Below are 16,075 nucleotides of genomic sequence, written 5' to 3'. Positions count from 1 at the left end.
TAAAGCATTTTACAGCAGAGCCAATTCTGAGGATTGATTCTGATTCTATCTTTCATTATCTCATTCATAAAGAAAGCAAATTTAATCATCTATAACCCAATCTCATTTTGTAGTTCTCTTAAATTATTTGGAATTAAATATAAATGGGCCCAGCCCACTTTTCTCAGAAAAAGAAAAACGAAAAGGGTCATTGTAACCAGTCTGATGTTATATCAAACAGTCACATTCACTTTCACTTTCACTTGTAGAACAAGAAATTAGAAAAAGTTTATAGTAGTATAAGCCTTCTCATATTAGTATAGCAAATAAATAATTACTTATCTCAAAACTAGTTTATTAGAATATACTTCTTTCTCCACTCCTATTCTATCCAATTTTATATAATTAATTATTATTTTACTCTTAAAAAGATATCAATTACTTTAGTCAGCTATTATTTTAATCTCTCTTTCTGCTTTCTCCTCTGCTCATCCAAACTATCATTTTTACTTTGTGAATTTCTTTAAAAAAAATTTTTATCACATCAATATAATTATTACACACCATACTAAGTTATAAAGAAATACCAACTTATACCGATATAATCTCTCTTATACACCAATATAATCTCTCTTATGCAAGCATAACTATAGCAAAATAGAACTTATTCTATAAATGAATGAATGCCTTGTTTAATTTGTCTCCAAATTCCTAACATTTTAATACTCTTATCAATTATAATTTATAATCGACAACTGAAACAGATTTCGTCAACAGAGACAACATATCGATTATTTGTTATTGTGAAAACACAAAGCTGTGGATTCCAAATTCTGGTTTATAAAGTAATCAATAATGCTCTCATTTCATGGTAACATAATCTGCAACTATACCTCATATTCAATTTCCAAAGGCCTTGAATGTTGTTTAAGAGAGCAGAGAACTAGAAGTTTTTAGTTCTCACAGTTCATAAGAAAGGGCATAAACATCTTGTCAAGACAGCACTTGTTGAGAAGAGGACTAGAAGTTTTAGTTCTATTTTGTTCCTGAGAGAGGACATAGTCATCTTGTTGACATTATATCAAAACATGCCTCTTTTGATTTGATATCAGAATTTACATACACATGATGCATGGCATCATCAGAGTGCTTCCTACCTTTACCTCCACCACCTTTTATCATTTAGCATCTATAGCATTCTTTACCATGAAACCATCTATTAAAGTGCAGCTGACATGAGAAAAGACCGTATGCGTTGCAAGAGTTCAGCTTTGACAGAATCAGGCACCGATGCTGCATCACAGAAGAAAAATACCATCAAATTGTAAAGAAATTAGAGAGGCCATTCAGATAAAGAAAGAACACTTATTTTTCTGAACTGAAATTAACAGATCACATTTCAACATGAAAAAATATTTGAAAGATACATGAAGAATTGCTTACCTCTGCCTTTTGGGGTAATAACATGAACAAGATCATCCACTGTAACATTATTTCTTCCTTTCTTCCTCGCGTAAGCCCTGAGGAAATAACATTGTTCCAGAGAGTTGAGAATACAGATGAAATAATGTGATGGCTTAAAGAAGGTTGGCACGCAAAAATGACATTAAAGAGAGTAAATGTAGTATCGGGATATATGAATTGAAGATACAGCAAATATACTTTAGTCCAACAGATTGGATCCGTTCAACAACTAGATGCATCATATCAAATCTCCCATCAACTTACATCTTGCATCAGGGTACAAGTAGGCAATCACATATTGCTCTTGTGAATCAGCATCATCTACCACCTACGCTACATAAAATCACTGCCACAATGTTCTTCCGTTGTTACTTGTGGGTTGCTTCTCTTCCAACAAGTGCAAATGTTAACTGTTGAGTATATCAGTTATCCATGAAAACACTCATTTAATTTTCAACATGTCATGCCAAATCTTCTATGTTTTCTTTTTATCCAAGTTCTATCTTCACTACTCCTCCAAAAATATCTTCAGGAAGCATTTTACATGAGAACTCAAAGACAGCAATGCAGGAGAAGATGCATGCTCTTCTTAAGACACCTATTAGTTGGTGAGTCTTCCATGTGGAGAGCGCACAGTTTGGGATGTTGATGGACATACTCAACCAAAAAGAAGCTTGATAGTTTAGAGGGAAGTCAAGAGCACGTTACTTAGCCAAATATATTGTCAAGTTCATGGAGCAAAACTAGATTATGTTCAAGAAAATGTTTCTATTGTTAATCTAAATAAGCCACTTTATTGGTTACATGTTAAGATTTCATTTTTTTCATGAAGATATGATTAATTAACCCACGAAACAAGAGAGGATGCCAGTTACTCTGATGAAAGCTCAAGGTTGCAAACATTTTTTTGCTCCTACAAGTCAGAGAAAAACCATTTCCCTAAATGGGTTAGTTTTCTGCATCTTGGGGAGCCTTCCCCAGATCAAAAATGGCGACCTTGCAAAATGGAATCCTTTTTATGTGAAGCATATACAAAGGTTTGTATTTAAGGTGGAAGAAGCCAAGTATCCAAATTGCAACATAAAAGAACTTGTGAGATCCAATGTCTCCACGAGCTTGGTCTGGTAGCTTTCCAAGGATGGTAAAATAATATGGTTCCCATCAATGTCAAGTTGATCATTCTGCATTTGTGGCAGGACACTATGTTCATGTTGTATATGTATACTAATCTGTAATTACTGGAAGTGAGGATGAAAAAATAGAGACGTATAGTAACTGTGATGCAGAAATTCAAATATCTTACAATCATGAGACCAAAAACTCTATTTATTGGTAGTGATGTTAGTTCATGCAAGAACCTAGGAGATCTCAAATACATGAGTAATTTGTTTCTTCGACCTAAAGGGTACTTCAGGATGAGGAACACTATATAGCCAATAGACACCTTCAAATAGAAGGGCTCTTTGTTGCTAACTATGAAGGTTCATCAAGTGATATAATACCAACCAACTTAGAATAGTGCTACTTTATCTGAAGTCATATGCAATTATATAACTTCCTTTTTGGAAGTCGAGCTCCCATTTCAATTTGAGTTGATCCATAGATTGGTTCATCAATGCAAATAGTAAATAAAGATTGGTTCATAATTCAAATTTTCAGCTTCAGTTGATTTCAGTTTTGACACCTAGAAAAAAAAAAATGGAACATTAGCACTGCAATGGATCATTTTCAGCTGATAATGGAGTGAAGCAAAGGTCAAAATCAACAATTTTGCACGTTTTGGCCTCTCAATGAGTTTCTTCCCTAGTTTTTAATAAGTTTTAGCAGGTACTGTCCTCTCTCGGGAAAAACTTCAAACCATGTCTTAGATAATACTGAATTACTTATCAAATTGTTACACTGGATAAGTCAACGATACCATACCAACCAGTATTACAAGGACCATATAATAGGATGATCAATGATGGGGCTCATACCTGCAAAGGGCTTTCATTTCATCCCTCCAGCCGCATTCTATGAGTCTCTCCCTGAGGAGCTCCATCAATTTCTCCTTCTCCCCACTCTCAATCAACTTCAAAAACCAAAACCCAGTTCAGCAACAGCTACAAAAAGAACACCAAAGGTATCCAAGATCCCTCCTTTCCTCTTCTCATCACATTCCCTTCACACAAAACCCTATTTCGAGCAAAACCCACTAGCTAAATCTCCTTGGTTTTCTACTGTCTTCCCTTTTCTTCTCTTCCCATAGGCTATCTACGGAAGATTCGGGTCGAGAGAAGAGAGGAAGAACTCAAATTACCTTGATGTTGATGATTTCCCGAAGAGAAGGCTCTTTCTCGGCTTCTTCGTCGGCATCAGGAGTCGGCGGCCGATTGATCGAAGCCCTCCTGGTTCGAGTCCAAGATAACGAGAACAAGAATTAGAGGTAAAAGAACTCACAAATTCCGAGCTAAACAAAGAAATTTAGAGCAAAATTACACGAACATAAGTACGACCACAATTGGAGGAAGAAAAATACGAACATTGTAAAATTTCGTAGCAAAAGTAGGAGAAAAAAAAAACCGAATTGAGAACCAAAAATCAATAAATAAAAAGGAGATATTTGCTCACATCGCTGTGCTCTCCTTTAGCTCTGTTGGATTTCCTCTGACTACGAGCTCGCTCTCGTTTTAATATTACGGAATCGCTGTCTCTCTCGCGTGTTAACGCCAACTCCATGGACTGGGAAAAGGATCCGATAACCCGCTAATCTGATAGAAGAGGGTGTAATCGACCGAGCTTGGCTCCAAATTAATTTCGACCCAATTTTGCCTAAATTGAGCCCAAATCAAGCTTGAATTAGGCTTGATTTGATCATCTGTATGTAAACGGACGGTGAGAAATGGAGAGGACCCTTTGGGCTTTGTGTTCCAACTCCTAACAAACAAATTCTTAAATCTTGATCTAAAAGTTCATATTAATTATATTAGTTGTATGTTATATGATATAAATATGAAATTATTAATTGAGTTTTATCGAGTCTCATGACCAAACTAAGCTCGAAATTAGATTCAAGCCTAGCTCAACTAATCAAACTTGAGTTGGCTCAACAATGACTCAAGCTTAATCGAAAAAACCTTAATAATAATTATTATTATTATTACATAATTATATTACTTTTTTAAGCAGCCATATTCGAATGAATTCTTATCTTCCAAAATGGTTAAATTTAAAGATATTTGTGAGAAATTAATTTGTAACAGACTGGATTAGTTTTTATAACGCTTATAAAATAATATCGATTATAGTTTATATTAGAAAGATAAAAGCAAATGAATGAATAAAAATTGATTTCATTATTTAATAATGAATAATGTAAGTTATTAATGGATTATGTTATTTTTTTAAGCTATTATTTTTTTAATAAATATTTAGTCTTGAAATGGTCAAATTTGAAGGTATTCAGAAGAAATGAACATGTAGAAAACTTAATAAACTTTTCAATATATCCAAAATAATATCAATTAAAATTAAAACACTAAATAAATATACATTGTTTTATAAGTTATTATTTCTTAATAAATACTTAGCCACCGATAAGATCAAATTAAAAAATGCTCATGTCAAAATAAAAATTTGAGAGGATCGAATATTATTTTTAATATATCTAAAATAATATTGATCGGAGTTTATATGATAAAGATACGACAAAAATACTGAACATATATATTTTTAAATATCATAATCCAAAAAATGTATATCTGTTCAATAACAACTTTAGGTATTATTTGAGTAACAAATTAAATTATATAAAAAAATGTTAATTAGTAGATTTATAATATCCTATATAATTCATGAAGATAAAAATTGGAAGTTTATTTAGATAGAATGTTGGTGAAAAAGAAAAAGAAAAAGAGGAATATTAATTTTTCTGGGTTTAAAAAGATACTATTTTCTTTAAAGAAATATATATATATTGTTACCTTTTAGAAAAATACATTTGCAATAAATTGAGAAACTAAATAAAGAAGGGGAATTTGGTAGGAAAATTGAGAAACTAAATAAACTTGCAATAGAAACATTAAATAAAGAATATACTGCTGTATCAAACTTATCTCTGTTTAGGAAGTCTAAATATAATTTAGCTATAAAACTATTTGTTAAGAGGGAGATTGCAAAGAATGGAATTGGAAACAAAGAAGCAAAAAATAGAGATGAATGGAGGAAAATATTTCATCATATCCAACACAAATAGTTAGAACTAGAGGGTGGTTCCTGTCAATTTGTATGCCTAGGATATTTCACAGTCTATAATATAATGAAAAGGAAGGGGCCAATCTGTGAATATGTCAAATTGAGGAGGTTGTTTACAATATGGGTTACATGCAGGTAGTAAGATGCAAAAAGGAAGAACTCGAAATATCCAACTTTAATATAATCTCGATATACCTCCAGTGTCCACTGCTGGACTTCGAGCTCTGGTTATCTCCTCTCCGAGCACCGGAAAATGTCGGTGGCGATATTCCCGCCGGCTCTCGTCACGGCCCGGTTGGTTACCTCCACCCGTCGAACTCCACCTTCCACCTCTAAACCTCCGAATAGACCGTATAAGAACCCTAATCCAATCTCCCAACCCCTCTCCTCCTCTAACAGTGCCCCTCTCGAATGCCAACACTTCGAATCGTAAGCCTGCTCTCTCTCCCTCTCACTGTTGGAATTTTTTTGAATTTTTTTTCATGTTTTGTTTTTTCTTATATGTTGTTTGTAGCTGCTCGGGTTGCACCCACGAGTGGAATCTGGATCGTCCGCATGTCCTACAAGAAGTAAGCAAGTTCTTTGACGACCATGGCGTCGCGGATTTCACCTTTGATAGTGGGAGATTGGTAGGTATTGCAATTAGCTCGTATATCTTGAATAAAGTATTAATCTTGAATTTTGTTTCTGCTTCAAATTGTTGCGTTTGTGGTGGGACTTGAGTTTTCACGTGGTCCCCCATTGGGAAGTCAAAGTTAGGAAAGTTATATTGGAAGATTTTCAGAATAATGCTTGTGGGTTGGAAAATCTAGGAGCTTTAGGAATTTGAAATTGAAGTGAAAGAGTTAAATGTCTGAATAAAAGAATGTGAGCTAAATAGGAGGCTATATACCAGCAGAGTTTGGAATAAATTGAGAAAATCCTCCAAGCAATGATTTTCTGTCATTATATGGTGAAAATTGAGGCTTGGTAACCTGCTTTCCGTGTGAAGGTAAGAATTTTTTTGGTTTCAGTTTCCTTCATGATGTACTTTACTAGGAATAGATATATGTTTGAGCTTTCCTTTCTTGATCATTAGTTATGAAATGAAGGACCGTGGAATCCTGTATAAGTTTGACACTAAAAGAAAGAACAGAGTAAATTGTTTCATTATGCTACTGCTTTGCGACTAAGGAAGATATTCACAAGACCATGGTTGGAGGAGTTACAAGTATGTTTCTCGATGCTTGGGATGTAATTATAAGATCACATAAAGAGAGGGACGTGCAATCTAAGGATATTTTGTGCGTCAAGTAGGTGACCGTTTTGGAGGTTCTTGAAGTCAAATAAAATCATTTCGTTTGAAGGAAGATGGTTTTAATGAGGAAAATAATTCATTTCATTGTTCAGATATTTGCCAGTCTGTTTTTGTGCTTGTTGTACGTTGCTCAGAGACCTTATTGCTTCCACTTTGATGCCCACAATGACTGAGGATAAAAATTAGTAATATTGAAAAAAGCTGGTTCACAATCCTGCACGAGAAGATGTTCCAGTAAAATGACATCAAAGGACAGCTTTGATGAAGTTATCTTTAATAAGATTTTTTCCTAATTATCTTTCACTTTGTATTCTTCTTCCAATCCATGACCTTTTCAGTGGGAATGGAGATGTCGAGCAAAGCTAGCTGTACGTGGAACACCAGCAAGCCCCTTGATTGGATTATATCAAGAGGGAACACATAACATTGTCGATATTCCTCTATGTAGAGGTTAGGCAGCAACCTTTGTATCTGTCTCTATATAAATTGTTCCAAACTTTTCATTAGTGGTAAATGCCTCATATCTGACTTATAATTTGGGGCAAACATTTTTTTTTTTCATTTCTTATGTAGAAATTTTTTGTCTTCTCTAGATTTTTTTGGTTAATTGTTTTACGAATGCAAATAATTCAACCTCTGATTGTGACTCAAATTTATGCCTTAGTCTATTATATAAGCATGTACTGTTTGCTCATGAGAACTAATATTACTCGAGTTATCATTGATAGAAGTTATTTCCATTCTCTGCTAGTGATGGCCATGCACACATTGGTATATTTTGACATATTTTTAATAAAATTTCTAGTATATTTAAAGATGTTTTTGGGTCTTCGATACATCATTGTTTGGTTTTTGTTTGAATATATGTATTAAAGTCTATGTTATAGTCTATTTTTGACATATTTTTAATAAAATTTTTAGTATATTTAAAAATGTTTTTGGGTATTCAATACATCAATGTTTGGTTTTTTATTTAAATATATGTATTAAAGTCTACATTAGAGTCTTTTATATTCAGATTTTTTTTGTAAATAACTGATTTTATTAATGATATAGCAATAATCAAATAGAAATATTATTCAACATATAATATGATTGAATATATTTATTATAATTAATATTAGTGGTTGACTACTATATAATATGATTGAAATAGGAAAAACTAAAAAAAATGACTCCACATAGCATATCATGTTTATCACGATAAAAAAAGGCCTTATAGAATTTATTAGATTTACCACTCTAATGAGTCCATTTCAGATTAATAAAATACGTTTGGAACCTCATGCGACCCGCACCAGTCAAGACGGATTAACACGCACCCATGCCGGTCCGACAAGGATCGGCATGGGGTGAGCCACTGGCACACCTTGTGCAGATTGGTACTTGCCGTGCCGATGGTGGCGCTCTTTGTGCCAGGTGTCGTGACACTGTTGGCATGACCATTATTGCTCTTCGTATCTCTCTATTGTTTTGAAACGAAGAATCAATGTCATGCAACCAGCTGAGATAAATTAGTTTCTTACAGTTATGCTTCTGTTATACACTTAAAAAAATATAAATCATGTGCAATGAACAACTCTGCAATATTAGTCCAAAGCAATTAGCTCTTTATTAGTTTCTTATAGTTATAATGTTATAAAATTTGCTTCTAGTTGTCTTACACTTGAGATTCCAAGATGAAAGGGGGTTGTTATTTGTTATACGAAGTGAATTCATCTTTAACTGTCTTCTTGTGAGAATTTGGTTCTCCAGTCTTTGTTGTATATCATGCCTTTCTAATCCTTATGTTTCTCCTTGTTGGTTCCACTAGATTATAATTTATAGAACATACCTATGTAGAGGGCATTGGCCTGTTGTGGTAGACAGAAATATAAGCTCTGTTATTATCTGGTTGCCATATTGCATCTAGAATCATGATAGCATAGATTTTTCTTTCATAAAGCTCTGAGGTTTTAATCAATGATATGTACCATATGATCAGTTCCTAAGAATTAGTTGTTTTTATGAGTATGCTGTTTGCAATAACTGCTTTTTGCAGAATTTGGTTTCTGGAGTACTATATATACTGCAACTACTAATTGTCTTTCTTGGTGCAGCACATCATCCAAGCATCAATACTGCAGTGGATCTCATAAAACAAGGCATGCTCTTGATATGTTCCTCCCAGTAAAGAAGTGTGAATTGATTTCGTTTGTTTATTTATTGGTTTCTGATGCTTCATACTTCTCTTATAGGTATTTCTAAGTTGGATATTCAGCCATTTGACGAAGACTTGGGTACGGGTGAATTGAGATACATACAGGCTAGTACTATTTTTCCACAGCATATGACATTTTATATTTCTAGATGAGTATCATTTGTACTATTGTCTTATTTGCCTGAGGATTTTCATATCTATTTAGTTTCCATTCGTTGTGCCTACTTCATCAAGTAGTTAACATTTATTCACCTTGATAGTTATAAAAATATCATATCATGCAAACCATGAGATAGTGAGGTGTATGATTCATTTGACAGATATTGAATTGCTGTTTGTCCTAATGCTTCAGATGGCTGTGACAACATACAACACATCCCTTCCTGTTGCAGAACGATACCAGAAAGGTGAGGACAGAAAACAATCTGCTTGTAAATGCTAACTTTATCCCATTTAAGTTGTATAGGGGAAAAGTGGTTGCGTCAAATGCTAAAGAACCATTATCTGCTTTCCAGGGAAAGTACAAATTTCATTGGTTTGGAATTCAAGAAATGAGCATTCCCCAGGTTCTGAGAAGTTGAATGCTTTATCAGATGTAAGTTAGTGAACTACATTTATATATGTTGTATGCTATCTTTTATAACTAATCTCATAACTTGTAAGCCTGCCTATCTTTATTAAGCACCAGTGGAATAGTCCACTTAAGTAGTTGCCTGATAGATTTATTTACTCTGGCATCTCTATTTTGTTGCTTCGCAGTTCTTGTGGAAAGCTGGTGGACCAAGCAGCGGTACCAATCTGATTCATTCAATATGGGCCAACTTTCAAACATCCACGAGCAATGTATGTCAAAGTGTCACTTGAGATCTTTCGAGTAACCTTGACCTTCAATGCTCGTATATTATTTGTTGGTGTAAATAAATGTAAATGGTTTTCTGCTGATATCAATACTGCTTATTTCTGACTTAGGGTGATATGTATGGTCATTTTCTTCTGTGTAGCCCAACTGGTTGTGTATTTTGTAGTTTACATTTTTTTTATTTACTTTTCTGTAGCCTAAACAACAGTCAGTATGCACATGGAATGTTTGGGAGTTAATTATAATGCCGATTCGTATCTTTTGTATCACCTGCAGTTGTGGACTAGTAAATTTTGCTAACCTTGTAATACTATGCCTGCCTTTTGATATGCATTGTAATTTGTAATGCCCTGGTTTTAGAAGTATGAGATAAAGTGACTTATTTGACTATCATTTTTTTTTTCATTTTGGCTGCATTGTGGATAGCTTGGTCTTCTATATTATGTTTAACATCTGAATGAATGAGAAACTTGAGATTTGCACTAAAATAATTGTAGTTCTATCTTTTTAGTTTTTTTAATTTCCATAGAAATGTTTTAGTAAATAATTATGTTAGAGGTTACCTAGGAGATCCAAATGTTCCTAAAAGTGATGAAGGCATGAGGTGACCGAAGTTTGCAAAGCAGTACATAGAATGATTGAACTTAGATACTCATAAATACTTTCTACCAAAATGGGTCTGCGCACGAGGGATGTACCCAAATATGTTAGTTCCCACATATTTACCTGAGTATGCCACTTCTAGTCTACGTAGGTGCCATGTGTACTACATCAAGTAGAGTTGTCATTAGAGATACAACTTCAATTCATGTAAGTCACTGATAGAGTGAATGATTCTTGGTATCCATAGCTCGAGACATGCAAAGATGTGAATAGTTCGTTAAGTGGACTGTTCTAGTGAGAAAATTATGAAACATGACATTTTGCTAAGTGTACCTGAAATTGCTCATCATCTTAGCAACTGTTGTCAAATTATATTGCTATCTCCTACAATGGTTTATCTGGACTCATCCAATATAGCATCCACATCACCTAAAACAAACTTGCTCAGTTAAATAAATTTTAATCTCAAACATTTTGGTACATATTTTTGTGAATTTTTATATTCAAGTTAGAGATAATTTGATTTTTTTCAATATAATTTTAGAACATTTTTACTTGAAAATTTGGAGTTCAGAATTTTGAATTTTCTAACGGGATTTTTCAGATCTTTGTTAACTATCTGTATGCTATATATTATTTCGAATTAAACCCATCTGCTAGGCCAACTTTTAAATTTATCCCTGAGTTTTGAAACAGATAAACTTATCATCTGTTTTGTATTATGAAGGTCAATGTTTTGTTTCAAAATGATTGATTGGCCCTACTCAACAACCTAGATTAAACCACTTGTCAACCCAGATTAAAATGATAAAATATTTGTATAGTGAAGGTCAACTGTTGTTCACAACCTTGTAACCAGTTTTGCTGATGGAATTCTACTGCATTCATAGATAATCTTTGGAAACAAATGGAGACATCTCCTGGGTGACAGAGATTTCTGGGAACATTTAGGAGGCATTGATGTTTCTCTGGATCCATCGAGCTTCGGCCAAGCAAACACTCAGGTCTGTTAAAGGGTTTTAGTCAAAGAAAAAGGGCATCATTTGCATACATGTTACATACTGCAAATACAGAAAGGAATGGAATGAAACTATTAGGTTATAATACAGCAATAGTGTGTACTTCTTAATGTACTAAATTCAAAAACAATATAATTGGCAAAAAGGTCTATAATCAAGAAGTTGAATTCCAAATGTAAATTCTGTATCTCTACATGCTTTTGAATGAGGGCTTTCTTAATCTTGCAGGCTTTTAATTCCTTACTACGGAAATTACAAAAGTATGTTCCCCATGGTTCATCTCTTGTCGATTTGTATTCTGGGGCTGGTATTATTGGGTTATCCGTAGCTGCCACGAGGAAATGTAGGCAAGTACAAAGTTACTTTCTATCTGAGACCATATTATTGCTGATTATTTTCTAGCAACATGAAGTTTCAAACTCTTATCTTCAGGTCAGTGAAATGTGTGGAGATCAACAAGGAGTCAAAAGTATCTTTTGAGAAGTCAGCAAGCCGTTTGCCAAGAACACTAGATTGCAGCATCAGTTGGCACAATACAGATGCTTCACTTGTATGTCCCAAACTCAGAAGTATTTGAACACACTTTAAGCTAAATATTTTAGAATGTAAGTGAAATTTGTGCATCGTGATTGCAGGAACCTGTTCACTGGCTTGAAGGATCAGATGTTGTTATCGTGGATCCTCCTAGAAAAGGATTGCACCCATCCCTTGTAGATGCTTTAAGGAATGTCGCTTTGTCTGCTTCCAAGGCAAATAAGGCATCTGGAAGGTGAGCATTTTCCGTTTCAATTCATTACTTGAAAATGCCTATTCTTTTGATTTTCCCTAAATTGCCTTATGCATCCATTGTCTTAATTGAGTTAGTTGCAGAATTATCATATTGGCAAACCAACAAAAGATCAGGACATTGAGTTCTCTAAATGATAACCTTTTTCTTCTGAACTCAGTTCTATCCTAAAGGTGAAAGATGAAAAGAGGCCATGGATTTTGCGTGCAAGGGAAGCAGCCGCTCATGTCGACAGCACAACTGTCTGGGAAGATAGTCAAACTTGGCCTGCAACACTTATCTATATTAGTTGTGGATGGGAAAGCTTTAAGGAGGTATTATTGGTTAATACATTGTAAAATTAACAATTTAATCACTTTTATTTAGTTTTTATTTGGAAGACTGCTCTAATTAGATTAACTTTTTTGGTTAGAGTTTATTTCTTATTCTCTTTTGTATAATCCAATCCTTTTAGCTATAACAAACTTTTAACAGGATTGCAAGAAACTGCTAGCTAACAAGGCATGGCACTTGGAAAAAGCTCATGCTTTCAACTTCTTTCCGGGCACTCAGAGGTATGATTTCCATGGACTCATATGGACAGAAAGTTACTTGTGGTTGCTATATAGACCTTTTTTGAGCCATTGTGTGTGTTTTTGACACGTTGGAGCTTCATTTCAGCTGCATAAGATGTCCACCATTGTTTAACCCTGTTGCAGAAAGAATTTACTTGTCATGGCCGAATTTCCTTCATCTACCTCTGCCCTCACTCTTTTCTTTCCCATCTTGAACTCATGGTGGGTAACTCATCTCCACCCTTTGCCTTTTTGCCAATGGAAACATAAGAGGGATGTGCGGAAGAGTCTGTAGGATGGATGATGGTTGCAGGATCATTGGTTGATGGAGATATGTATGGTAGGTGGAAAGGAGGGACATTGGTGGAAGAACCTCCTGTAGTTAGCCCCCAGTGATTGAATGATTGAACAGTAAGGGGGAATAGAGAGTAGGAAGATGGCAATAAGAGGATTCTTGTCTTCTGCTAGTAGAGAAGATGCAAGATTGGGAATGAGACACTGTTCAACTATAACCCAAAATGTTCAAATGAAGATATGAAATTCTTAAGGTTTCAATGGAATTTATGTTAGATATAGAAGATTTAATTAATGTATGTAGTTTTTTGTAATTCGTAGTCAGCTGATGTCAGGACAAAAGCCCCTCAGAAACTGTCATATCTATTGGAGCCTTTTCATCATTGATTGTGCTTTAACTGACTTAAGAAGAAGGCTAATATGATGAAGGTGTCATATGAGTATACTTATCGTATTTATACAGTTGAGAGCCTTTCAATTCTTAAATATACTAACTCAAATCATTTTGTTTTTCTTTTTAGTGATTGGAAAGAGTATGTTACTCCTGTAAGAAAAGGAAACAAAAGAGATGGATTTAGAATGTATGAACAGTAAATCTTGTAGCATGAGTTAAGCTTCTAGATGACCACCATACTGTCGAGAAACAGCTTAGGTCATGACATGGTACACCATCTGAAATCATGGAAAACATGTTGATTAATTTAATCTTTATACCACCTCAAAACAGATAGGTTATGTTACAATGCTAATGTTGGTTGGATTCGAAGACATCTAAGCAGATATGTTGAATCCTTACTAATTGTTGATGTAGTTGGCCTCTCCTTGCTTCGCTGATTTATTCTTTTCTACAATCACAAGATTTATGATATTTACTTGAATTGTTAACTGTAGCAGCAGCACTCATTTTCCTGGAAAAGGTAGTTCTTCTGGACAACCTCTCACTATTGTTTTTATCCATTTTTCTACTGCCCTAAGCTTTGAGGGTTTGACTAGCTTTAAGCCACCATTTTTGTGCACCTGACAGCCATATAAATTTAACCAAATGATCTGCAGTAAAAATCAAATAACTTTTAAAGGATCAAATTTGTTTGGTTGCATGTTTTGCACTTTGTCATGCTCGTTTCGTGGATGATACTTTCATATCACTTAATTCAGATGCTGTAAGATATAGCTTTAGGCTTAATTTACCCAGCTACCTTCTTATAAATGATGGAATGGAATAATACTGCAGCATTGAAGTTCTAGCCGTCTTCAAACGAGGTCCACGAATTGTCCAGAAGAAAAAGAAAACCGGAAAAAAGAAGACCAAGTGATACAATATTGAAGCATTGCAGCAAGTTGAAGAAGCTTTGGATCATAAATTTCTGATATATGTCAGGAAGTGGTTCTCCCATACCACTTCATTTATCTGACCATTTGTTCGATGAGATGAGATAAAAACAAAAGGCACCCATATAAACCTGGGCTCAGAATTTCCTGGTTTATGAAACTCATCGTCGGTGGCACTAATGGATCAAGCGATGACCACAAATTGTAGGAAACTACTCTCGAATGGTCATTGGCGTGCAACTTATTAGCTGCATGGAGACTGCAGAAGCACTTGACAACAGCAAGTAGTGTTTTCTTCTTAAAGCATGGAAGACAGTACATTTCTACCTCTCTAAACGATCTGAGGGCAGCATGTCATCAACCTTACTCCTATTATTTGGAGAAGCTGTTATTCAAGATGCAATTTTGTATAGTAACTTATTGTCGCAAATTGCTGTCTAGTGAGTTTCTATTAGTATATGAAGCATTTCTTCATTCTCTACTTTATTCCGCCTGACATGTCTAACCCCTTTCATTGTATTTTGGAAATTTTCCTCTATTCTTCGTGTGTAGTCCTTTTGTTTTATTCAAGATTTATTTAGCTAATTCGTAGATCAATTCTTTTCTTCATTTAATGCTTATTTGGCCTTATATTGTGATCTTTTCTTCTACGGTTTGGATCTGCTATGGCCTTATAGTTGAGATTCTTTCTTTCTTAATTTTTCGTATAACACTCACAATTTTCTTGTTTGTGTAACCTTCTAAATGTTATAATTGGATTTCTTTAAGTAACACATTTAAGCTTAATCAAAGTCAAAAGTGTCATATGCAAATTTGATGAATTTAAGTTTTGACTTAAATCAAGCTTGAATTTAGTTAGATTAAAGACGATTCAAATTTGGCATATTAAAACTGAATTGAGCTTGTAAACTGTTCACAAAATGTATGAACAAAATCTGGACTGATTTAAAAGTAAGAAAATTATGAAATTTTATATGATTGTAAACTCGGAAGTTAGGGTTTTAATGGTGTTAGTTTTACGTGAATCGAAAGTCGAGATGAAAAATTTGGAAGTTAGGGTTCTAATGGTTTTAGTTTTACGTAAATTAGCGGTTGGAATGAAAAGTTAAAAATAAAATAGTAGAGTAAGGTCAAAATGGGATAGAATTATAATTATACGTTGTGGTAGTCGTTAAAGGGTGGCGGACGGCCAAGGCTTGAAATCGCTTATTGATTAGCTCGTTCAGGCTTGAGCTCAAAATTAGCTCGAATTGAAATGATTCAATTTAAGCGTCCCATTACTGCCTACTAGCACATTAGATATTAGGCTTGGGTTGGATATAATGGATCTAACATAATGGGTTAAATATAAAAAATATTATATCTTGTTGGGTCGAGTTTAATAGTCTTCTATAAATACATTTTTGTTATTTTTCATGGGAACATACTTATATATTGATATATAATTTACTAAATAT

The 16,075-nt window shown here is 34.2% G+C and overlaps 2 protein-coding genes across 3 annotated transcripts; one reads left to right on the top strand and one right to left on the bottom strand.

The window, feature by feature from the left end:
* Positions 1-856: 856 nt before the first annotated feature.
* LOC140768745 (transcription and mRNA export factor ENY2) lies at positions 857-4,131 on the bottom strand. 2 transcript variants are annotated; one of them, XM_073109136.1, is made up of 5 exons: positions 4,054-4,131; positions 3,743-3,830; positions 3,420-3,514; positions 1,423-1,499; positions 857-1,272 (listed from the first exon to the last, which is right to left on the bottom strand). In XM_073109136.1, coding segments are annotated over exons 1-5 (336 nt in total). In that variant the 5' UTR covers positions 4,056-4,131; the 3' UTR covers positions 857-1,198. The 2 variants fall into 2 exon arrangements, with proteins under 2 accessions (XP_072965237.1, XP_072965238.1); XM_073109137.1 differs by lacking the exon at positions 4,054-4,131 and adding an exon at positions 3,966-3,984.
* A 1,755-nt stretch (positions 4,132-5,886) lies between these two features.
* Positions 5,887-15,099, top strand: LOC140769197 (uncharacterized). Its single transcript, XM_073109817.1, has 15 exons — positions 5,887-6,105; positions 6,191-6,305; positions 7,312-7,423; positions 9,073-9,117; positions 9,211-9,278; positions 9,526-9,580; positions 9,689-9,768; positions 9,933-10,016; positions 11,526-11,639; positions 11,883-12,001; positions 12,087-12,204; positions 12,290-12,423; positions 12,602-12,755; positions 12,916-12,995; positions 14,521-15,099. Exons 1-15 carry the CDS (start codon positions 5,930-5,932, stop codon positions 14,600-14,602), a joined length of 1,536 nt encoding a protein of 511 aa, XP_072965918.1. The 5' UTR covers positions 5,887-5,929; the 3' UTR covers positions 14,603-15,099.
* Positions 15,100-16,075: the final 976 nt, after the last annotated feature.

This window comes from Typha angustifolia, chromosome 10 (assembly GCF_048772165.1).
Source record: "Typha angustifolia cultivar Huaian chromosome 10, ASM4877216v1, whole genome shotgun sequence".
Taxonomy (NCBI): Eukaryota; Viridiplantae; Streptophyta; class Magnoliopsida; order Poales; family Typhaceae; genus Typha; species Typha angustifolia.
This window is presented reverse-complemented; position numbering and strand designations above follow the sequence as displayed.